This window comes from Aulonocara stuartgranti (assembly GCF_965226115.1).
Source record: "Aulonocara stuartgranti genome assembly, chromosome: 3".
Classification (NCBI taxonomy): Eukaryota; Metazoa; Chordata; class Actinopteri; order Cichliformes; family Cichlidae; genus Aulonocara; species Aulonocara stuartgranti.
In genome coordinates, this window is record NC_138941.1 from 20275338 (window position 1) to 20300977 (window position 25640).

Consider the following 25640-nt stretch of genomic DNA (forward strand, 5'->3'; position numbering starts at 1 on the left):
CTACAATTTTAACACGTATGCGTACATCATCTCTGTCCACATGCTGCACGTACACACACACACATAAATAACTCGGTATGCAAGCAGCAGAGGGGGAAATTGAGAATATTAGAGGAAATATAAACGGAAAACCAAGAGATTCACTTCGCAGTGGTTGATTAAAGTTTGTTATCCAACGGCTGCAGTATTAATCAACAATCCAGACTGCACAGAGATGGGGTTAAAAGAGGGGAATGTGGAAAAAAATGAAGGCGAAAAAGCAGCAGACTCATAAATGAGTGCAACAAAGAGTATCACGTGGATTTTGTGGGAGGTATGGACAAGACTCAAAAGAGAATAAAGAGAAAAATCAGCTTTATGCAACAAATCGCCACTAAATCCTCATGCTGACACAGGAGGGCCGCAAGATGTCAGTCTATTTTCCCCCCTTCCTTCTTTGTTTTGCATGGAATAAAAGAAATAGCACAGTAGAGCTTTATTCAACAGATACGTAATACCGAATTTGACTTGCTAAAGGAGCTGCATAGCTGCATAGACTCCTTGATTCACGTCCGTGGCAGACAGCGCACCCAGCACCATAACTACATTTCTCTTTTGTTGAGTCGTTATCAACATTTTTTCCCAAGGCCAAGATTTCCCACACGATTCCTCCTCATCCCTCAAATCCTCCCCTTCATTTCTTCTCCTCTTTTTACTCCCGAGTTCCCTCCTATTCTTCCTCACCTCTACTCATTGATAAAACATACATATGATACCTTGAAGTCTGCACTTGCAGTCACTTTGAAGCTGCACAAATGTGTCAAGACTGTATTCTGATGAAAATGGGATTCTTTTTTCCTCGGGCAGATCTGCCCTTTGAAAACCCCCTGTTCTGTGTTTCCCATGACAGAACAGAGAAGAGGACTGAGCTCCTTTGCTCTAACCACCCCCACCCTCCCTCCCCAACTTGACTCCCTCTCGCCTCCTTACAAGGTGAATCTACTAAAGAGGAGAAGGGAGTCAAATACTCCCTTCACATATCTTCCTGTTTTTATAGTAGCCAGTTACACTTTACCCATTTTGTGATTTTGTATGAATAAATCAGTTCTTGGCTGTTCTCGGCTTATAGCCAATGCAAATACCCATTTTCCTTTTATTTGGTTTGATTTTGCTGGTATAAACACGCCTTAATAGCTTTTCATGACGAACATTTGAACATTCAGACACAAATGAGAAAATCTGATCCCTCATATCGATAAACGTTGTTTTATTTGCAAAGAGGCTGATATCAGCACGCACTGATGTTTGGTCCATTTGTCTGCCTATTACTCCTAAGACCCGAACTCTTCCACGGCATGCATTTTTAATTTCTCTTTGATATTTGGTCACATTGGGGCCCGATGAATGTAAAAACAAAGAATTACCAGATTTTCTTTTTAACCTTATTTTTGTTTTTTTTGAAAAATAAGAGCCACATATGAGGATATTAGTTTAAAATTTTGAGAGAACAGTAGCAGTATAATGTCCTCATAAGTGGATATCAGGCCCTTGTAGAGCAGAATTGAGTATTTTGGTCTAAATAACCCAAAATGTGATGTGGTAAATATTAAGGGATAATTATTATTGTAATAATTGCATAGCCTTATGCTAAGATCAACAACATTTACTTTAAAAAAAACAAACCACCACTGTAACTGCTCCATAAGCTATTTCATATATATAAATGCCTCTGTGGTTAGCTAACGCTCTGTTCCTTTTAAGATTGGGCATTTGATAAGCCCTAATCTGTCAATGGAGTGCCGAGCACAATTTTAAAAGGGGCTTTCAAACGGATTGATCTGTAACAGATTTTATTTTTCTCCTGCTGTGACAGCTGGACCAAACAATTCTCTGAAAAAAGGGCACGTTAGAAGATGTCTCTGTGACCTTTTCATGCTCGAGAAAATGAATGGGCTTTCTTTCCTCTTTTTGTTTTCATTTTAAACTCTGCACTAAACAGATCAATATATACATGAAGCCAGAAGCAGAAGTGACTCCCGTGTCTACCTGGAGACATCGCACACACTGTTGGCATGTCTTTAAACATGATCACACAGCCTAAAACAATACAATAGACCACATGGTCTCAGAAACTACTGGGAAAGACAGCAAATGAGAGCAAATGAGATAAATCAGTGTGAGATTATTAAATTTAAGGGCTACGCCACTTTATGAGTTTGTAATTACTGTGTGACCTTTGCAAACATCTTTAAATCATAGGTTGTATTTATGTGGAAAAGGTTAAGATGATTTTAGTCGTTCTAATAAAACACAAAAGCATTCAGATGTTACCTCATCAGTGTTTTAGTAGACAAACAACATATCCTCGAATTTGCCTGTCAGCAGTCCACAGTCTTGGCTCCGTTATCATTCGTGAAGAGAGCCCGGCGCACGAGCTTTGCCAGAGGAATGTATGACTTTGGAGTACAAGCGAGCAATGAGTGCGCCATACCTGACTTTGTCTCAAACCACAAAGCTCTGCTGAATAGCTAAACACCACACAAGCATTGTAGCACCATTCCTCCGCCACGGTGACCCTCACTCAAATCTCCCTGTCTGAGAAACCCAACCACAAGCAGCTCAGGCTAAGATTTCAAAACCATGGAATTCCAGTGGCCAACACTAATATGGCCCTTTGACTCTGTAAGCCTTTATAGAGGAAAAAAGAAAAAAGCTCAACTCCAATTACTCAAAATTAGGATTCTTATAAACTGAGTATATCACCTCAGAGAGGAGGTGAAATTCCATCAACAACTCTAGTTTATACAGAAGATCTTACAATAGAGGCGACAGATAGATGTAAATAGTGGATTGCAAATAATAAAACAAAGAAAACACCAGAGCATAGAGTTAATTTACAAGTGCTTATTACTAATCCTGATGCTGAAATTTGACATCAAGTTTAATTTACCACAGCACTGCTTTTTGGTTTGATGGAACTATTTGGGGGAAACAGGGCAGACTGGCTTCACTTTCACAGAAACTGATATAGAGAAGTTCACAAAGCACCTGGAAGCCCGGGAAAAAGCTGTTCCCATTTATTTCAGGCTCTTAGTGCATCTTACACCCAATGCACCTGCCACGTTTGTTAGATTTAATGAACAGCTGTTGTAAACATGATTACACGTAGATTATTTCACGTATTAGATCTTTAAATGCAATATTTCGATGCCAGATGAAAATCAGTAACAATTTTAACAACCTTTTAAATCTGCCTCAGCAGCAGTTTCCTTTAGGAGGTGGACAGTAATATACAATCCCTAATATAAAGCTCTGCTAAAGACAAATCTAAATGAATTCATGTTGTTCTTGTAACATTTGTGCAATTTGTCACAGGACACGTTGGCACCAAAAAGTGGCGCTCCCACCAAAACCTAGGGACACCCACGCTACATGCAACATCAAGGCAGTGCAAACGACAGTTCTCAGCAATATGCAGACATTCCTTCTACATAATTACGGAGACTTCAAGAGGCCCAGCAATGCATCTGTTGATCGGCATCAGACAGATGGCCAAAATACACTCTGACACTAAGAAAGTGTGACCTTTGTCCAACAACGAGCCATTTTACAAACAACTGTCTGGTGAGTCTTGATTTCTGCTGTGACACTTGAATGCTTAAGGTGAGAATTTAGCTTAAACAACATGAAAGCATTGATCCATTCTTGGTGGTGGTTCTCTGCACTTTTTAGCCTGTTAGTACCAACTGAACATGGTTTTAAATGCCACAGGCCACCTGGGTATTGTTGCTAACCATGTCGATCCCTTGTGTCCAAAGTGTACTCATCTTCTGTCTATAAAAACGAGTTTACAGTACTCACTCTACCTCCACAGTCACCAGATCTCAATCCAATAGAGCACCTTTGGGATGTAGTGAAACAGGAGATTCACATCATGGATGAGCAGCAACTATATCATGCCATAATTTCAATCACTCTGAGGAATGTTTCCAGCACCTTGTCTTTTTGGTGGAGATAATCATAAGATAAAATTTAAAACTAATAGCAATACTGTAGCATGAAGCAATTATGCCCTAAATGAACTCGTGATTATTTGTTTGCTTCTGCCTTTAATCTCTGTGCTCCTATTTAATATCTATCAATAAAATAAAGAGAAATTTATAGATTAACCAGACAGCTCATTATCTCAGATGCTGTTTCACAAACACAGGACAAACAATAGTCACCAAGGTTCTGGCACAGAATGAATGCACTAATGATGAATACATATTATGTTTCGCCGTGGTAGCTTCTTTTCTCTCATTGCTTCTTTAGACTCGTTACTTTTTGGGGGTTTTTACCGAATACAATTTCCTTGAACAGAAGTGCCGTCTCTGCTATGCTGTGACCCCAAGAAAGATTTTACACTGTGTGACGAAACCCTGGGAGAGAGCATCAAGGACGCGATGAGACAACTTCATTTATGGCCTAAACCAATCTAAGGTGCGTGTTCTGCCGGTCTCAGAGGGCAACACTGCATAACTATGACATCAGCCCATAAACTCTGGGAGGACAGACAGACACAAGCACACCGGTGCTCACACGCAAACCAACACACATAAACAGCCAAACATTTTCTGGTCTGTTAAGCTTTATGAGCCACTGTGCGCCTGGACCGTCCAGGTTTATGTCACACACAATAATGATGAGATGTAAAAATGGTACGGACTCTTGGAACAATAGAATCATCAGGGAACAACACATCCAACTGTGGGCTGCAGAAAATATCAAAGCAGTGGCCACTGTGTAAAATACATGCGCAAGCTATGAGCTATGGTATGCAAGGAAATATCAGTACCGTGAGCCTACCATGTACTACTCCTTACTTCTTCTATAGCTTGTCCTCATCCCATCTTACTCCATTACTGCCTTCACAAGTTAAATTGCTTACCTGCTTCTAATTGTAAGGGCCTAGAGTGGACATTACACAGTTGCATTTCTCTGGTATGTTGAATAGGAACTGGGACTAGATTTTATCAAAGAGAGAAAACAGTCTAGAAGTAGACACACGGGAACTGTTACTATATTTCATCAAGAATAAACCCAAGGGAGGCAGGAATCAAGTATCTGAACTTCAAAACATTGGCAGCTGCTACATACAGACTAAAGAGGTAAAGCAAAACAACATATTCAAGGAAGATTCTAGAGGAAAAAGTCTCATGAGGTCTTTTAAACTTTGAGTCGTCTCTGTCTAGGCCAGGTGTTTGACCTGAGTCACTCATGTTTTTATGCTTCTTTTCACAGCTCAGCCCAGGTTGCCCCTGCTGTGATTTTCCCTCACTGGCAGAATTGTCTGCTTTCAAAATTCAATGTAACAAACATTTCATCTGTGCTCTAAACTGTTTGTCTTTTCTTCTCTTTCTGTTTGCTCCTTTGAGTTGGACTCTAATGTAGTCTCACTCTTTTGTTTCTACAGCCTTACAGTTAACATACCACTCTGGTCCGTCAACGTTTATTCAAGTGTACATTCATTCTATCAACAAGCATGGGCAGCCCTGCTAATTATGGAGTAAAATCATTAGCATAAGCTTGCATTAACATTTGAGCCATAAAATATACTCCTGATTAGTTCAAGATTCACTTACGTGTCAAAATACAGATGCACCGAGTCTATGTCCATGCGGAACATGTACACGGCGGTGCAGGCAAATAGTCGCAATCAAACTTATAGCTACATGCTAATATGTTGCTAGTGTGAAGTATGTCAGGGAAAGCTGGGTATAATTCTTTGTGCCTCTTTGCAATAGCAGAGCACTTTATTTTCAACTAAGTGTGAGAAGATCTTGCAACTTACTGCAGCTTGAGGGAAAGTTTGATCATGTCTTTTGTAATAAAAAATAATATTTTGCATTTGAAAGGTAATTTTTTGGGGGGGGTCCTGCGCATCTCTAGTCAAACCTGTCCAGGGCGTACCCCACTAGGATAAACTGCAGGCAACGCCTCCAACCCTGAATGGGATAAGGAGTAAAGAAGGGAGGTGGGTGAGTGAGTGGATGATAAAAGCTGTACATGACTCATACTGTCAGCTTAGCTACAAACTGCATTTAGGCAAAATTATATATAGGAAAATGCTAAACGTACTGCTGTTTGATTCACCAAAAATAGGCCGAGGTCAAAAGCAATAAGGTATGAGGAGACCTGGGAATAGTATGGGTGAAAAGACATAAGGGAAAAGGGGGTGAAGGGGGAAATATCAACAACTGTGACAGCTGTGTGGATATGGTAAGCTGAACCACAACAGGGAGGCTCCAGGGCAGGAATGCAGAACAGATCAGCCAGACCGGAGCGTGTGCTTAGGTTTGACATGGCGAGGCAGTGGCGAGCCACACCACACAGCAGCTGTCTAATCCCAAACTTCTGCCTTGATACTCCTGTTCTGAAAAGCACAGTCCGTTCTTTGAACTATTGACTTCTTATTTCTTCTAAACCTACTACAGATGCTCTCACTCTTCGGTGTCTATCACTCGCTTGGATTAAACTGACATGCCACATGTCAGCCTCTGGCACGCCACATGTCAGCCTCTGGCACAGGTCGTATCTCACGGTTACGATCTTGACAGGCAACACAATGCAGTCACAGATGAAAAGTATACAGAGCATTTCCTGTATACTTCTTGAGCTCCAGATGTCAAGACCTCAAAAACCAAGGAGTCTTACCTGCTACAGAGTTTGGCCTCGGCATCATGAGGGAAGCTGATGTCTGTGGCGGGTACGCAATGGGTCCCTCAGGTGAGTGACTTGGAGGGTGTGGTGGCCCTGGAGCACCCGCAGATATGTTAGGGTGCTGCTGGTCTGTCCTGGATGGGGTGTCTGCAGGTGTTGCTGTGGCACTGCTGGAGTCTTCTTCGGCCACAGGAGAGCAGGTGTCCGCCCGCACGCTCTGTGCCAGGCCATGGCGACCGCTGCCTCTTAGGCTGCCATCTTTACTCCACTCCAGGCTGGAGCCGCTGCGGTCATCATTCTCTGAAGAACTAGTGATGGTGGCTGAGAGCAGATTTAAATTTAAAAAAAAAAAAAAAAAGAGAGAGAGAGAGAGAGAGAGAGAAGGGATTTTCAGCAAGTGAGGGAGGTGAAATGAGGGGAAGAGGCACAAGATATATCTGAGTAATGGTCTTTATGTGCGATGAACATTTATCCGTCTTAATCTCTAGTGAGACACCGAGCTGTAATGGAACTTTCAGCTTTGAGTGGCTTGGTGGTTTTGCTGATTGCCCTATCAACAGTTCTCAGAAGCTCATTTTATATTTACAGCGATCGTCTTCCTATACTCGTGAAACTCGGAAAGTAATATTGCACAGATTTATAGAACGTAATGTATTGTTATTGTTAAGAATCAGCGTTTGAATGATTTGGAATCATCCAGTGCAAACAGCAACTGCAACTGGAGGGGAAAATGCAAAAGAGCAGGAATAACAATATAAAACCAAACATGGACATTTTTTTTTTACCCCTTCAGTTTAGACAGGTGTCTCTTCTAGAAGAAGAACTCCTTTAATCTCCCCTCGAGCCAACACAGCGACCTACCACAATCTTAAAAGCAAAGGAAAGGACTAACTCTCCATGATGACAGGCAGCTGGATACAGGAACATCAGCACTGTTAGTGGACTGGAGCCGGCCAGCCAGCTGGCCATGTTTGCATCACACACTACTAATCTGGATTTCATAATGGCGCAGCACGTTGCATCACCACTAATATTAATACAACAAACACATCTTGGACCCTGTGATTCCTGCGCTGGTTTCCTGGGCAAACATGAAGTCCTCTCATGGCAGCAGTCATGATAAACCCTGCTCGGACCACGGCATTAAAAGTCATCGTGATCTGACTGGCTAAACTACAGGACCTTGCTAAGAAGAATATGTAATTATTTATTCAAGCTTAGTGAAAATTTGAATTTTTATTTTATAAACAACTACATGCAGTCAAGTCCAGGCCCCTCGTGAAGGACCTTCTGAGGGAGCTGTTTTGTAAATGTTAAGACATTGCAAAGTCTCACTAATTCCATCAAGGAGCTTTTAATGCAAAACAAAGCCAAATTAATGTGCTTCTGAAATCAGAGTCAAAGTGAAACTTCAAAGAACAGAGAACATTAATCACAGGCATCAGTCTGACTTGTGGACGCACTGTGACTTTGTTCTTTCTTTTCCTTCCTGCACAATTTTATTAAGGAGTGTGGGTGGGATGTTGTAGACCAGTGGTACTTTACACCCCCTTCCCAAAAACACTCCACCCGCCCACTCAAGTACATAGCAGACTAGCATGCCATAGTCACCGATGTAACAATTTAATTTAACATCACTCTGCTGCAGATTTAAAAGCCCTCTGCTGCAGATACAGCTCAAGAATCTGCTGTTAGCAGTGAAGCAGCCAGTCAGTCACAGCTTCAAAGGATAGCTAAACACAGCTAATTAGACTCGAAAATTACATGCACATGGCATTTCATAGTTTGTAATGGGTGTACAATAAAGGGGTCGTAGAATTAGGGATCAAGAAGGGAAAACAAGCTGACCATAGTTATAGCACATGCTGCATTTCTGCAAAACTGTGTTCTGTCCGTTTCAAAGTTCAGGTGTTTGATAGTTGCTCATAACGTCTTCATTACTGACAGATTTTGATGCACAACTAGTGTTACTTTCTGCATGTCTGTGTGGGTCTGTGGGTTTGAGCAGCTAATGCACCCTCCCAGCAATCTGTCTGTGACCACAGCAAAGAGCTGAGAGAGACGGAGGCACCGATTTCCATTAAGAACTGGGTTTTATGCAGCATGACTTTACTTCATACCAGCTCGTTTCGCTAACTTTCCTGAAACCTGCTTACTGAAGTTAACAACCACACTTGCAGAGATGGCATTCTCTCACAAAACTCATTTTGAGTTAACTAAAGTAACGTAATTGCGTGCAACTGACAGCAACACATTTGGCACCAGTGCACATCTTATCCTGGGTGGTGTCAAAGCTGCAAGCTGGAAGATACTATATCGCAGCTTACATAAATTATTCAGCACGTTAGCAATGATATTGCTTTGGGGGGCAGAATGACTGAATCATGGTAATCATTTATGTCAACTCTGGAGTATTGGAAATCCAAATTGTTGTGTTGGATCTTGCTTTGGCATGCATTACTTTCTCCTGCATAACTATAATTTTCATCAGCAAGTCCGATATTCTTATTAGTTCAAGAATATCAGACAAATATAAGGGCAAGGGAAAAGTTTAAAATCTGGCACCCTGTCCTCTAGTCTAGGAGTGCAGTCAGGGAAAAAAAAAAAAAAAAAAAGGGGGGGGGGGGGGGGTGTTCAACAGTGGATAAATACAGCATCATAGAGTTACAATTTGCTATTCATTCCTCACTCAGAATGGAATCCCAGCATTTTTATAGGCACTGGAGGCTTTGTGAGTAGAAACGGCAGTTGAATTAATGCATCAATAGACTATGCCATCTTCCTGTCAGCTTGAGTAAATCCCCTGACGTCTTTTAGGGCTATTACTACAGATACAGCACAACGTCACACTGTGGCAACTGTCACCTTAACACCGTCTCATGCCGATACAGCTCTGTCTAAACCCAATGACGTACATGGGGAAGGATGAATATAATGTGACACAGATGGTATTCGATCCCAAAAGGTTTCACACAACGAGTAGTGACTGACACTGCACAGGTGTGTTTTCTTTGTTCTAACTCATAGTGCAGATGAAGCAAGTCAGATTGCAAATTAAAATTAGAAGAGCTTCACAGGAAGTGATTAGTGATTATAAGCAATGCTGCAAAGGGGACTGGGTGTCCATGCTAAAGTGCAAACTAATAGACTACTAAGGAATCAGCAGAGCTGTTGGTATTATTAATGTTCTCATCAAACCCAGAAACCAGTGCAGGCACTGGTAAGCTACAAGTGATAAATTGGAGGCTGGTGTTACATTTTTGTCATTGCTATGAGCTGTGCTACTAGTGCATCTCGCACCAAGCTGCTCAGTCATGCAGGACACATGGTTGAAAGGGTGAGGTGGGGACTAATTTGCACAGGTCCATGCAAACTAAATGAGGAGGCAATGGTGAGGCCATATTTCTGAGCTATGCACAAAAGAAATTATTTTCACTGAAAATTTCTTTTTTAGATTTATGTAATTTGGATTAAAAGAGATGATGTGAAAAGTAACAGTTTAATCAAAGACCATTCATTTAAATGAAATTTAAGTGCCACCTACTTCCACCTCTGACCTGTGTATAGCTGCTAGATTATGAACAAAGTAAGACATTTTTAAATGCATACAGCGCAACCCTGAACTTCTGTACACATTACCCCGTAAAGAGTATTCAAATATCCTTCAAAGTCAACATTAAATGTTGTTTAATCTGTCAGATCCTTAGTACAAAGTACAAATGGACCGATCAACTGGCCAGGGATCGGAATCAGACGATATTCAACTTCTCGACATGGAGTAGTGACTGGCTGATCAGCTTCCAGTATGTCTGATTACAAGCCAGCTAGTTTCATATATGTGCACAGTGCCACAGACATATAGGCACACACACTCACAGACACACACTAACCTGTTGTTAGAGGCAAACCGCCTCACTGTGTTTCCAACATCAAACTCCACAGACCCTTAAATCACCCTCACCCAGCTGAACATTGAATATTTTAAAGAAGGTAAGGAAGAAGAAGATGTTGTTAAAGTTAAAGCTATCCAGAGCTCATAGCCAGCCCCAAGCCAGCAGCCTTGGTATGAGTAAAGATCAACACAAAAGAAAAATTCCAGAGATGAGTAAAAAAAAAAAAAAAGCGAGAGAGAGAAAGGATCAATGCCCTGTGATCTGGTGAAGTTCCTGACATTTGTTTTGGTATATGAATCTGTTGTACCTGCTTTATTTGTAAAGGTAAAATATGTCAGGCAGTGTGGATGCACAGCAACTCATTATTAGACAATTCTTTGAACTTGTTTCCAATAGACACATCATGCTCATCTGATCTGATCTTCTTTTGCTTCCTTAAAAAACCAGTCAGCTGCAGACCTTTTTGGCCAGAGCGGCGATAACGACGCCCAGGTTGGACAGTGAGCTGTTGATGGCGGTCATCTCTTTGAAACGGTCACCCTGAGACTGGCTCTTCACCATTCGCTCACTGCCAGCCAAGTCCACCAGGCACAGAGTGGCTACACACACAGAGAAAACCAACTCTTATAGGAAGCAGTGATCCGTTTTTCCTTCCATTAAAGGTAGTTTTAATACTTTACAAAACACTTCTTTTAGCGCTCAGGGGCTCAAACATTAACGTTGAGTCATCAGAGCAGATTTTGCACTGGTTACAGTAACAATAACTAACCAGACTAAATATTATAGATCCAAAAAGAAGAAACCACATTCCTGATGCTGGTACTTCCAGTGTGATACATTTGCACTTGACATCCCTGCCGGCATTAACTCCCTCAATATCCAGCTGGAAGACTGAGTGGGAGCGAGACGAGCGGTCATTCTGGGCTGTCTGGGCAGTGGAGCGATTCTGATTGGCCAAAGCAATCAGACGGAGAACCTGAGAGGATGAGGGAACGTTTTAAAACATAGAGCATCGATAAAGTTTGATGTATTTTCAAAGTTTGGTAACAATTTGTCAGCAGATTTGAAATTAATTTGTTCTGAGCTACAGATGTCTGTCTGCTGTACCTGATCCTCATTGGAGACCCGCTCATAGGTGAGATTAGTGATTGTCAATTCGTTGCTGGCTGTCTTGCGGATCTCATGCTCAGGTCTCTTGCTGGACTTGCCGGTGAACACAAGGTCCCTCAGGGTCTCATTGTAAATTTCGACGAAGCTCGCTGTGAACTGTGAAGTGAGTGGGGGTTAATGCCCCACACTCTTTTCTGTCACTGCTTTGAATGCACAGACTGGTCTTAATGTTGATCTTTGTAATCTTCAGTGTTACGACCCGGCTCAAAAGCCGCAACATAAAAACAGAGATGAATAGCAGAGTGTGGGTGAGAAGAGGTTTCATCCTAAAATGGAAAACCAGGTTGGCTAAAATGGCTGGTGCCACCAAGGCAAAGACTAGTGCACTGCCGGGAAGCTTGCCTCAGGTATGCTTTTATCCACACCTGACTAGGTGTGGCCAATTAGCACCAGCTGAAAACACTGAGACGATTAGAAGCTGCAGAGGGACGTAACATTCAGTATTGATATTTGTAAATGTAAACTATGAGGATTTATTTATTTTTAATTCTTTTCTTTTTTTTTCTTTTTTTTCCCTCTTTTTTCTTTTTCCAAATAAATGTCCCGATTGAGTAATGAAACTAACCCAAAGGAGAATTCTAACAATATTAGACAGGCCATTCAATATGCTTTATCGTGGACAACTCGTGGCTAAAAACCCACACACACACACACACAAACCTCTAATCAAACATGAAAACGGATAATCCAGCTGAAGCTTCAGACAGCCGTCAGACAGTGAAACACTGCCATCTGCTGGACGCGAATAACAAAGACGCTGCTTTGACGGGTGAGGGAGTTTCAACAAGTCTGCAACGACTCAAGCATCAAACTACAGAACTATTCTAGCGGACATGGTGCTCTAATGACTGCTTCATTAACGCAGGTCAGAAAGGATCAAACATATCAATAAATCATAAAACACAAAACGTCTCTTATTGCCCAGGGCTCAGGAAGTGAGTGTGTTCCTTATAGCCTATTAAACCTTAGCAGGTTATTTTGATGTGTTACAGATGAAACAGCTATCCAGTAACATTCAGCTACAAAAACGCTTTTTTATAATTACTTTTTTACAGCTTCGCACTTTTACACAAGTTTTATCATCAGTGTCACAATGGCTGCTGCTAAAATTGAGTACAAGATATTTGTTGGCCTGATTAAAAGGTCTTGATGCGTGCTCAATCATCAGGGAAGTAAATCTCCAAAAGTTGATTCTGTTCTTCTGGACGTAGCGTTTTCAGTCAGAGAAACCAGCCGACTGAAGGAACAATGGGCTGGGAGGTCAGTTCCTTAATCATGATTATGCAAATTCTCATGACCATTGATCAACAACCACTGATCAATGGTCCTGAGTACCATTCACAGAGAGTTGGAGAACGGCTGCAATCACAGCATTGTAAGATGGTGACAGATGTACCCTTAGGCCCCCTCCTTGATTCAGAGAGGGTCTTTCCCTTTTCACGTAAATGGCCTCCTTGACTCCGCCCTCAAACCAGCGTTCATTGCAGTTATTGTTGACAATCACATTGTGTCGTGTAACCATCCAGCTCACATATTCAATGTAAATGATTTGTTGAACTGAAGACATGATGAATGTTCCTGCATTAAAACACATCCAGCCTAGTGTTCTCACTCTCCCTAAATGGATCTGTTACATTAGTGATATATGGGAGTTGTGTTTCAGTCTTTTCCACATGAGGACATTTACATTTAGTTTTTGCTTTACTGATGAGTGGCTGGTTAACCTGCAGTGGTTGAAGCATGTGTCGGTCGTCTGGAAGAGTAGGTGTAGAAGACGTCTTTAATGAATGTAATGCTCTGAAGGTGTCAGTGATTACTGTGAATTCATTATAAAAGTGGATTTCAGTGAATAAAGTGAATAAAGACAGGCCCTCATGGTGACGCTCAGGTGTCCATAAAGTGTAACAGGAGAGCTTTGTCATACTTTCAGAGATTTTACATGAGCCAGTCTTTCAAAAATTACATAAATAAATAATTCATTCATTCATCCACAGGAAACACAATGCTCATATCTGAAAGTAAACTCTGATATATATCCCCGACTAGAGTTACTACTAAATAAAGGATCGCCCCAAAATGACTAAATATATAAAGACACTCTCCAGAAGAAGTTAAAGGGATTTTATTTATTGTACAAGCAATATCTTCATAAGAATTACAAATTCTGCAGACATATTACCTTCTTACTGAACCTGAACAACTCACACACAGACGTGTCTGCTGCTTATCTTTGTTCAAACATGATGTTTTATCTTCTCTTCAAAACACATTACTCATCTTTCTGGCATCGTGTTACATGAAAACACCTGCATTCTACCTGTGTCATTGTACCACAAAGACAATGATTGCAACACTGTGCTTGCAAAATAGAAGAAATAAGACGACCAGCAAATACATAAAAGATGGTAAAAGTGATTCCATCTTTGTGTCTCCTCCCATTGTTTCCCCAGTCTGTCTAGTTCCCATATTCCCAGGACACCGCTGGACAACAAGTGGGTATTCCAAGACTGAGAGACAGCCAGAGTTGGCAAAAGATCAGACATTCTCCACTTAAGTAGAAGTAAAAATACTATTGTTCCAGTGAAAGTACTGATTCAACTTCATTACTCAGCTAAAGCAAAAAAGTACAGGCTCGAAGCGCTTACAGAGAAAAGCAGACAACAGAATACAACAGAATGCTGATGGCGGCAGTAACACACACTTGGAGGAGAGGCTCCAGCCGTCCATTCCAGCCCTATCCCTAACATTAACTCTAACCATAACTTTAACCTTAACCCTATCAGGTCTTGTTTTACAAAGCGATTCATGATTAGAACAAAAAACACATTTACACATACCGATGATTTGTCACATAGCATCGTTACCTGTTGGGATGAGAACGTGTTGTTTCCAGAGCACCACAAATTGGGGTGTCTGTAGCTCAGGTAGAGCAGGAAACCTACTAATCAGAAAGTTGCTGGTTCAATCCCCGCCTGCTCCAGCCTGCATGCCAAATATCCTTGGGCAAGACGCTAACCCCAAGTTGCTCTCCGATGCATCCATCGGGAGGATGAATGCGTATTAATGTTAGATAGAAAGCACTTACAGAGAAAAAGCATAGAAAAAAGTGAGTGCATGAATGAGGCAAGTTGTAGAGAGTAGAAAGGTTTTATACAAGAACCAGTTCATTTACCGTTATATTTTAGTTTCATTTTCAGTTCTGTACTTTTTACATGTAATATTGATTCATTAGATTGACTACATGTATTAGACCTAACTTGCTGACAGCAAATTTAAACAACCGTAGTAATTTCTTTTCAGCGTCTGAAATATTTATTTAGTTTGTTTTTTGTTTTCTTTTTGGCTCCTGATATTAGTCAACTACTATTTGTCAATGTTGAACTAATAATGAATCTAAGAAAAGCTATTTGTCACGGTTGGCCAGCGTCAACCGTGGGGATGTGAGGAAGGAGGAGCCAGGCACGGAGCTCTGAATGCAAGCAGTGCGTTTATTTACAGTGAATGGAAAATAACAATAAATCCGCAGTGCGTTCCCGACTCCCGTGAAATGTCCTCTTCCCAGTGCTAGTGTTCCTTGTCTCCGCTCCTCAGTGTCTGAGCACCCCGTGCTCGCTGCCCTCTCATCTCCACGCTTCTCCTGGGGAGATAACAAACAGGCAGCCGTAAGACACATACCGTATTTCCCGGACTACAAAGCGCACCTAAATATTAGCCGCACAAGCTAAAATCAGGGGAAAATCCTGTTTTGTACATACATTAGCCGCACCTGACCAAAAGCCGCAGGTGTTTCAATGTTGACTTATCATATGTAAGAGAATATGCACAAAGGGAATTGTCAGGAAAGAGATGGCTGTTTGGAGACATCACTTTTATTAATATTTTGAAAAACAAGTTATGGGTACATATTTGCACATGTAGTACATAACAGTAGCCTACAGCACACCAGAAAAATAGATTCGGACTACCTTTTAGGCTCAGGTGCAGTGACACGGCTTTAACAAGAAGAAAAGTCAGTCATTCACCACCATCTTTCTCTTCTTCCTGCGCACTAAAACCACCAAAGTCCTCTTCTCCAGTGTCGGATACAAACAGGCTCAGGATGGCTTCGTCATCCACTCTTCTTCTCTCCTTCGTTGTCACTTTCAAAACCAAAGAAATCCTCATTGTCAGTGTCAGAGTCGAACACCCTCAGAAGGGCCGTGGCGGTGTCCTCCTCTCCATCATGCAGCAGTCCAGCCCTTCAAAATCCGTTGGTGATCGTGGATGTTTTCACACTTTTCCACGCTGTCAGAATCCACCGGTGGAGTTGGGCATAACTTGCTTTTTGGGCATAACTTGCAAGTTTATCGCCGCTCATCATCCACGCCTCCCGCTGAATGCGTAGCGCTACTTTGAAGTTTGTTTTTCGCGCTACTTCGTACGGCACTACGTTGCCTGGCGGACGGACATGTGACTAACATACCACTCTTGAACCCCGATCCTTCCGCCAGGCAACGTAGTGCCGTACAACAGCGGAACACACAAAACAAATCGTCTTACGATATCACAAAAATCATGGACAATCCATAGAAAAGCCGCACCTGACTAAAAGCCGCAGGGTTCAAAGCTTGTGCAAAAAGTAGCGGCTTATAGCCCGACATTTACGGTACAATGCGGCAGACTATCCGTACTGACTGGCCGAGAGACTAACGTGAAGTCACGCAATGATCCAGCGTCAGAGAGAGCGCCACCGCATTCTTAAGTAGCTCCTCCGACAAGGCTTGATCAGCTGTGTGATGGTCTTCAAGTGTGGCCAACCACCTGGCAGGGCCACACCCACCAGGCCTGAAGGTGCCTGTAAACAGGTGCTCTCAGAAACTCCGGCATCCACACACACACACAGATATACCTGCAAGCAGGGAGAACGAGGGACAGCACACCAAAAACACACATGTCCATAACTGCTGGGTCGTTTAGACTCCTGAGCTGTGCACGAGGGGTCGAACACCCACTGGAAGGCCGGGCACTGGTTTTCAACCGTAATATACCTGATGTGCTCAGGTAACCTGTAGCGCCATGAAACCACTTTCACACCAGGGCGCATAAAAAATGATGCTTTAAGAGACTGATGGGATCGGGCAGCAGGGAAAACATCCACAAAATGCTACTTTCAGTTTGACTCCCTAAGACTACCTAAACTAAGTAGAGTCATTACATGGTTGTTAAAAGCAAACTCTCATATAGTTTTTAATGTGCTTCTTTCATTACAATGACTAGATAAAGAATGTGGCCCTGTCTCTATTTAACACTGGCTACCCCAAAATGTTTCCAAACCTACAACCGTAACTTTCACTGAGAGATTTTTAGATACGGTTATTGAAGCTGTGGGGTTAATTTTTTAAGTAACATGAGAGAGAGGCAGCAGCATACTGTTAGATTATAATATTATTTTATGCCATGTTATACCCCTAACTAAAGATTGTGAATTATTATGTAGTTTTAGTTTGCATTATTCTCCTGAATTAGAAGAAGCTGATAACTATTGCATTAGTTAAACTGATTTGCATTGAATTAGACTGCTGATTTATTGTGGATGAATGATATTGTTTTATGATGCATAATACTGCTGCAGAAAGCCATCGCCTTATTTGTCTGATTAGAAGAGAACAGAGCATGCTGGAGTTTTCTGCCCCAACTCAGCAGGAGCAGATAAACGGGGAGCCAAGGTCGTAGCTTAGGCGCCGTGTGAGAGAAAAGCATGTGAATGTTTAGGCTTTTATGATAAGGTGGAGGCACCAGAGGCTATAAGAGTTTGAGCAATGCTCCACCATTTTGAGATCTGAGGCTGTCTGCATACGGTGTCCATCTCCCACGCGTGTGATCATTAAAATCATCGTTTGACTTAACCCGGCCGGACCAGTGTTGTTATTGTGGTTTTTTTCTCTTGTCTCTTGTCTCCATCCCCATATTTTGAACCATAACAATACACACAGAGCATCAGTGATAGAAAGCTAGGCTAACATAGGGTAGCTACCTGTTCAAGGAGAAACATGTATAGGCCCATCTCAAGTGCCAGTGAACATCTAAATGATTCAGGGAAGACTTTGGAGAAAGTGCTGTGGGGAGATGAAACCAAATTCCAATTATGTGGCTTTAACTGACCTTTTGAAATAGGAGTGTGATGCAAAAAATAGCATCCCCGCAGTCAAGCAGAGAGATGGAAACATTATGATGTGGGCTACAGGACGACTTAGTCGGGGTTCCAAGCAGTCAGGAAATGTGACATCGTCAGACTGCAGGCCACGGATTGGCTCGTCAGTCGCGGCACTCAATGAGTCATGAGACGGTGTCTTTCACTAAAATCAAAACTGCAGTTTTTTTAAAACCCTGCAACAAGGCAAATAGCTGCACAACACCGTGGTTTCCAAGTGTGACAAAAAGCCACAGATACATCATTCACACATTCACACACTGGTGATGGCAGCTACATTGTAGCCACAGCTGCCCTGGGGCGCACTGACAGAACATTGCAGAACCTTCAGCACCTCGTATGAAAAATATTTGACTGTGTGCATGCTTTTAGCACTGTTTGGATTTGAGAAAATCTAAAATAAATCGAAATTTGCTTTTAGAAGTTGTTTTATAAAGTTCAGTGGTATATTATGCATACAATAGGACATCTATTTAGATTTACATCTTCCACAGAAAAAACTGCACATTACTGAAACTTAGTATACTGGACTTTGTTGTTGTCCCACACAGGTTCAATTTCGAGTGGTAGATGGCTCAGTGCTCAGTCAACCAAGATTTTATGATAGTGGGCACAATGAGATAGATAAGCTGCTTGTAAACAGTACTTTTATGCTCTCTTTTTCCATTTGGATAAGAAAGAAAGAACCAGGAAACAAAGGCAAACAAATAATCTGTGCCTTTATCCCAGATTCACATTATAGGAACAGCTGCTCAATGACCACTGTAGTCTTTGCTTACAGCACTTTTATCTAGATCTATGCAAAGTGATCCACTACACCTACTTTTACAGTTAAATCATTTTATGAGCACTGATGCCATTTTAATCTGAGTTTCTACTCAAATACAATCAGTAAAGAAAAACACAGTCTGTGACGTTTGTTTTGAAGGAAAAGGTATTCCCTGCAAATGTTTATCTGTGTGAGACTATTCAGAAAACAGTCATTTTGTTTTATAGGTGAGACACTTGGCCTCTTTTTTCCTTGTTCTACGTTTGTCTTTTGTCCGATTACTCTGGAACACAAGATGGAAAACTGATATTCTCATGTTAAAAATATAGAAAAAGGATTTTATCACCCATAAATGTTAACTTCTCATGCCTCTAAGCACAAGCAGGAGCAGAAGTGCCCTCTGCAGTTTGTGTGTGGAAGTGCAAAAGCTTACAGCACCTGGTATTCCCAGGCAGTCTCCCATCCAAGTACTGACCAGGCCCGACCCTGCTTAGGTCACGATATCGGGCAAGCAGAGCTGAAGAGGAGGATGCAGGAGGCCTGTGTGTGTTCAGCAGCCTGCTGCATTGGAGTTTGCCTGGTAACAGATGACTCAAACAGCCCACACACCCGCTGGACGTGACCGCAAACATGCCCCCCTACACCTTTTACATAGCCCGGCTGCTCGAGTTCTTTTGCTGGTTTTTCCCGCGACCCCCCACCTTCTTCAAATCCAACAAAAGTGGTATCAAACGTTTATGCTACGTTTGTGCTGTAAAAATTTTTGTTTGTGCTGCTATCATTTTAAAGATATTCAAGAAAATTTCTAGAGGTCCCCAGAGGTCAACCAGCCCCCCCACATTAATTAAATCAAACAAAACTGGTGTCAATCAACTGTGCTACGCTTGTGCTGGTTTGTGCTGCTAAAATTCTCGTTTCTGCTGCTTCTGTTTTAAAGATATTAACGAAAATGTAAAGGTCAAAAGGTCTCTTCAGTATCCTTCCTGATGGCAGCAAACTGAAGACGCTGTTGAAGAGATGAGTGGAGTCACCTGTAATGAAGAGGACCTTTCGAATGAGGCAGGCACAGTAGATCTCCTGGGGAGGGAGGCAAGAGAGGACCCTGCAATCCTCTCCACTGCTCTCACTACCCGTTGTCATATTTTTCCTGCAGGACCCAGTGCAGGAGTCATACCACACAGTGATGCAGTTGGTGAGGATACTTTCAATGGTGCTCTTTAGAAGGTGCTCATAGTGGGGGTTGAATCTCTTGTCAGCAGAGTGAAGAGAATTGTTATGTGCATTATTATTCAGCCCCCTTTGGTCTGAGTGCAGTCAGTTGCCCATAGACATTGCCTGATGAGTGCTAATGACTAAATAGAGTGCACCTGTGTGTAATGTAATGTCAGTACAAATACAGCTGCTCTGTGACGGCCTCAGAGGTTGTCTCAGAGAATACTGGGAGCAGCAACACCATGAAGTCCAAAGAAACACTCTGATGGACGTGTGGACAGCAATGCTGCCTTGAACAGTACCGATGTTTCAGGGCTGGGTGACGTTGTTGGGTGGGACATCTACATCCTGACATATCAAGGTTACTTTACTTTTAGGTCAATTTGCTTTACAGAAAAATAATAGCATTTGTCATCAAGATATTTATATGACTGCACTTGATCAGGTTTGTCCGGATTTCAAACTGTTCTAAAAGTCTTTTGATTCAAATCTGGGGCTGTGTTATTGAAAGCAGCAGAGAAATCGATGAACTGAAGTCCTTTACTCTCTACATGTTTGACAATCAGGTGAAGTAGAATCAAAAGCACGTCCTCCACTCCTCTATTGGGCTTATGTGCAATCTGCATTGAATCAAGCTGAAGTTCAGTGTCTTCCATAATCACATTTCTGATGATTTTTTCAAAGACTGAGGTGAGGGCAGCAGGCCTGAAGTCATTTAGAACTTTTGGACGACTAGATTTAGGACCAGGAACCACAACAGCTTCTTTCCAAAGAGAGGGCATGAACGATTTATTCAGAATAACCTAAAATATGGGACTGAGTTGTCTGTGACGGTTCTCAGTCATCCAGGTCATTGTAGACTAAGGAGCTTGCAAAGAAAAGCGTCTGGACTTCTTTGAGTTGCTTGAAGACGTTTCACCTCTCATCTGAGAAGCTTCTTCAGTTCTAAGGGTCAGTTGGTGGGGAGTCCCAGATTTAAACCCAGTGGGAGTTTCCCCCCAAAGAGGGACAAAGGACCCCCTGATGATCCTCTACGTAATCACATGAGCCAAGGTGTGAAAGCGGGTGGGGGTCCTAATCAGCCAGGGTTTCGGGTGAGCTCATTGTGAAACCTGGCCCCACCCTATCATGTGATTTCCTGAGGTCAGATGGCCCAGGATGTGAGTGGGCGTTAAGGTGTCTGGGGAGGGAACTCAAAACTGGATTATAGATTATTTATATTATATATTGATATTATTTATCTGAATATTTATTTATCATAACTCTGCTTCTACACTCACTTTATAAGAGTGCTTGTTGTTTCTTGTATATTTGCTGCTATGACAACTCAGTTTCCCTCCTGGATTAATAAAGTTTCTCTGATTCTGAAATACAGTGAGCCATTATATTTGTAGTTTCTAACTAACAATATAAAGGCTCTGCAACCGATAGTGCCACAGCACGTCCCACTGGCAGCTGAAGGAGCTTTTATACAAAGGACTTTGTAATTGAAGCTTTATTTATACAGGTCGGCTCATTGAGACTCAATGTCTCATTTACAAGAGAGACCTGTTCCAGACACACATATTAAAATTACAACAATAAGAGAAAAGTTTGTGTAATGTACTCAGTCACATTAAAAACGAGAACAAGTTCCCAGAGATGGTTTCACAAAAACATGTGTACATCTTTTGAAGTCTGCAAGTGAAATCAACGGAGAGCCTTAAATCCTTCGGTTATGTTTTCCATGAAGACGGAGCAGAAAAGGAGAACGCCTTCTTCCCAAGCTCTGCATGAACTGATGGAACAGTGAATGTAATGATGTCCTGAGACTGCAGGCTGTGACTAAACTGTTTGCCTAACATGTACTCTGATGAATAGCAGGCAGTAACCCAGAAACAGATTGATAGATAAAATGATACTAATGGACCATCCTGTGTAAGACCAATGAGGACCAGTTAACCAGAGAACACAGAGTATAGTGGTGTTCTTCTGTTGTAGAGAAAGATTAAAAATATAAGACACTGGCTCAGCTATGATATTTGCAGCCAAGTGCAAGAAGGAAGGAGAACGATTGTGAGGACGAGTTTCTGGTGTTGGGGCTATTCAAAGCCTTACAAACCTCTTCTACTGTGACAGGTGTGAAGGAAAAGGTATCAGTAAGCAGGAACTACGAGCAGAGTTGTGTGCAAGAGGTTTACCATCAGATACTGTGCTGAACAAAGAGCAAGAAGCAACAAAGTGTTTGTTAAAGCAACATTTCAGTTTTGTCTGACACAGGAGTGGAGTCGATATTTAAGTGAGGAGGAAGCTCTGAGGAGTCACAGCTGGCAGAGACACTTTATAGTTTGCCAAAACCTCCTACGGTCGTTTGGACTGTCAGTCGTTAAAGTAAAAAATAGTTACATCTTGATGATGGAGGCAGTAATCCGATTACACAGCTAATGAAAACGTAGCCAATCAGCATCAGAGCCAGACTTCCTGCCCAGGCCTGGTTTCTCTCATGTAGGAGATCGGCCGGTACTGAACCAAACCAGGCCTGTCCCGACCTTTCACCCTGACCTGGCAAAAAGGGGTGTGTCTGTCCACAAAGTAGACACAACTCTCCTGTAAATGTTCCCAAACTGACATTGTCAGCCTGTTTAATACGACCCCAGTTCAAACTGATGCGGGCTCGGAGCGTGAGATTTTAGTGTTTCTCACAGCACCAACTATGCAGTGATCACTCAGGTCGTTGGCAAAAACTGCAGATGTGGAAAACTTACGCAGCATATTAGTTAAAAAAGGTCAATAAGAGCAGATTTATCTGGGTGTTTAGGATCAAGGCGTGTGAGGCTTTAAATAATTTGAGTCAGTTTTAAAAACAAGCAGCGTGCCTTAAAATCATCAGACACAGAAGAAAGCCAGTCCCAATGAAAATCATCCATCTGAAAGACGTCATTAAAATGCAGCTCAGATAAAAGTTGAACCAGAGACGGTGATGTACTGGGGGAAGCAGGTGGAGGCTGATAGCAGCCAACAACAGTCAGATTTCCAAACAGATCAATAGTTAAGGCAAAGATTTCAAATGGCTGAGGTGCAGATGGAGAGAACAAGACTTGAGCAGCAAGACAGAGCTTCACATAAACTTCCAGACCTCCGCCTTTTCTGGGACAGTCTGAGAGCTAAATGTTAAATCCATCAGTTGCTACGTTTTTATCCAGTAAAGATTTGGAAAGTCTCAGAAACAACAATGATACCAGCACCGCTTGAACAGGCCCAGATTCCAATCATATCCATGTCAGGAAGCACACGACGTGATGCACGTGTAACCCAGACAGTTTTTAACATCTGCTGGTGTTTCACATTCAGCCAGAGGCCCAGGGTTAGGTTGGATACCAGACAATAATAAAAGCATCGTTATTAGACTCTAGAGCTCGTTTATAGCTGACACCACATGTAGAGTTTAAGTTCACACAGAGACGATGACATTTTTCTAAAACCAGCAAACAATAAACAAGAAATGTAACAAGAGTTTCAGAAGAAGCTGTTTTACAGAGAAATGATTCCCTGAAGACAAAATTATTATTATCATCTTTATTTCTCCAGGTGAAAATTTAATTGAGATTAAAAATGTTGTTTTCAAGAGAGACCTGGCATCATGGCAGCAAGAGTCAGAAATACATCATAATTCAAACAAATACAAAATAGGAAAAACATCCTACATAAACTTCATAAAGTTTCATTAACAGACTTTGAACAATGGACTTCTAACTTCCCCCCAAAACAACAGAAACACATTTGAAGACAATGAATGACATTTATCCCTCTAAAGAAGGACTTAGACTACGATTTAATATGAATGAGAACATGTTCATAAATGGATGCAATCAAAGATTTCATCAATCCCTGATTTAGAGACAACAGAACGTTTGGTTTGATTTCACAAGATAAGAATGACGACTGAGTTGGAAGATTGTTTTACGTTTAGTCAAATCTTTCATACATAAAGTCGGATTACAAAATCATCCCCTAAGTTTGTTGTTTTATTCAAGGAATTGAAATTATAGAGAAAATCTGTGAAATGACTTAAAGAAAACAAACCACAAAAACTCTATGATGCTCTAAACCCCCTGGTTTAGGTCGGCAACCTTTCTGATGATGAGTGCATCTAACATTTCCTCAGAAGTCAATGTGCCATATGATTGCATTAGCAATAAATTACACACTATATAGAACCACTTCATAGGATTATATTTGTGCGCAGATGTTTGCAGCTATCAGCGAATATTTATCAGCTATTTTGAAACAAAAAAAGACTTTTTATCCATAACAGCAAATGAACTGTACAACAGAAAATACAAATGCTATTTATGGTCTCCTCACAACAATGATAAGAAAAATAAACTGGGCCAATATGTCATGTTTGTTACTACAGAGACACACATGTTAATGTGATCTCTGGTCTCCTCTGAGTGGGAGTTATTATAACTGACTGTAAAAAGTCAGCACAAGGAAAATAAACTGCACCTAAACTTGGTTTATATCTGACCCAGACAGACTGCAGGTCATAACTTCTTACCTGAAGTTCAGTTCACCTGACACTCGGACCGGCAGCCGCCTCAGGTCTCTGCTCCTCCTGCCTCCCCTTTCACACATCCACCTGCTGCCTCTGTGGAAGCTCCGCCATAGCCACCACCAAACAACTGACTTATTTTTACACATCGACCAGCATCCAGCCAATCCGCCATCTTTCATTGTTTATACCGTTACAAAAAAATAAAAAAACATCATCAGCCCATAAAAACGAAAAATCACCATCAGTATGCCCGATGGCCAGTCCAGCTATGGTCGTGCCATCAGTTAACCCTTCACGTGGCAGCTGTGACACGCGTGCCCAGGGTTGCCGACCCCTGCTCTAAAGCATCTGATTTGGATTCCTGAGATCAAATATATTTTCCTTTGGCTTTGTTTTCTTCCCATTTGTGGCTTTAATGTAGTGTTACATCCTGTTTGTTTGCTTCCCTCTGTATACATGTCCAGATTCACTGTTATGTTTCTATTCTTACATTGCTGTGTGATCACTGTTCCCTCTGCTGACTGATGTGACCTTTTGTATCTCACACTGATACTTGTCATATTTGTATCTGCGCCTAAAAGATAAAAAGTTTTCCATGCTAAAACACAGCTCCACCTCCTGCAGTTCTCCCTCTGAACCACTAGATGTCTCTGTTATCTAAATGAAGACGTGCAGCACAGCAACCACAGCAGCGCTCAGATCACACGTGTCCTGTTATTATGTATAAAAGCATGAAACAGGTGAGACAGGTGGGATCAATATTAATGTTGTGGAAATATATGAAAAAGCAACAGAAGAGTGAAAACATTTCGTGTTTCTAGAAAGATCTTTCAGCTCACAGCTGCTCACAGACTGTATTTACAAGTGACAAACTGCAACTCTACAGTACATCTACAGTATATATCAAATATATTCTGTATTCAAATCTATTGAGTGATGTTTGAAAGTCTTTCCAGGTGAGTTTGATCCAGGAGGGTCTGAAGCCAGAGTCAGACAGAGACTGTGCAGAGACTGTAGAAGGACAGAGCAGCAGCAGAGCAGTCCAGATACACTGATGATCCTCTGTCAGATCCAGAGGGACACACAGGGATGATGCTGGACTCTACATTGTGTCTGACAGTGGAGCTGTTCTCAGAGCAGTTCACTCTGCAGCACTGACAGTCATCTGCACTTCTTCTCATTCCTCTG

The 25640-nt window shown here is 41.8% G+C and overlaps 2 protein-coding genes across 2 annotated transcripts in view; both read right to left on the reverse strand.

The window, feature by feature from the left end:
• Positions 1-14602, reverse strand: part of LOC309698086 (protein TANC1-like) — a gene marked incomplete at both ends in the record, with an annotated part of 36869 nt that extends 22267 nt beyond the window's left edge. The window contains 5 exons of the mRNA XM_082520359.1: positions 6676-7002; positions 11034-11098; positions 11420-11550; positions 11682-11840; positions 14582-14602. Coding sequence (XP_082376485.1) covers positions 6676-7002; positions 11034-11098; positions 11420-11550; positions 11682-11840; positions 14582-14602 — 703 coding nt within the window. The remainder of the gene's footprint in view (positions 1-6675; positions 7003-11033; positions 11099-11419; positions 11551-11681; positions 11841-14581) is intronic.
• Positions 1-25640, reverse strand: part of LOC309700493 (uncharacterized protein) — a 2098293-nt gene that overhangs the window by 1986128 nt on the left and 86525 nt on the right. The window lies entirely within an intron of this gene.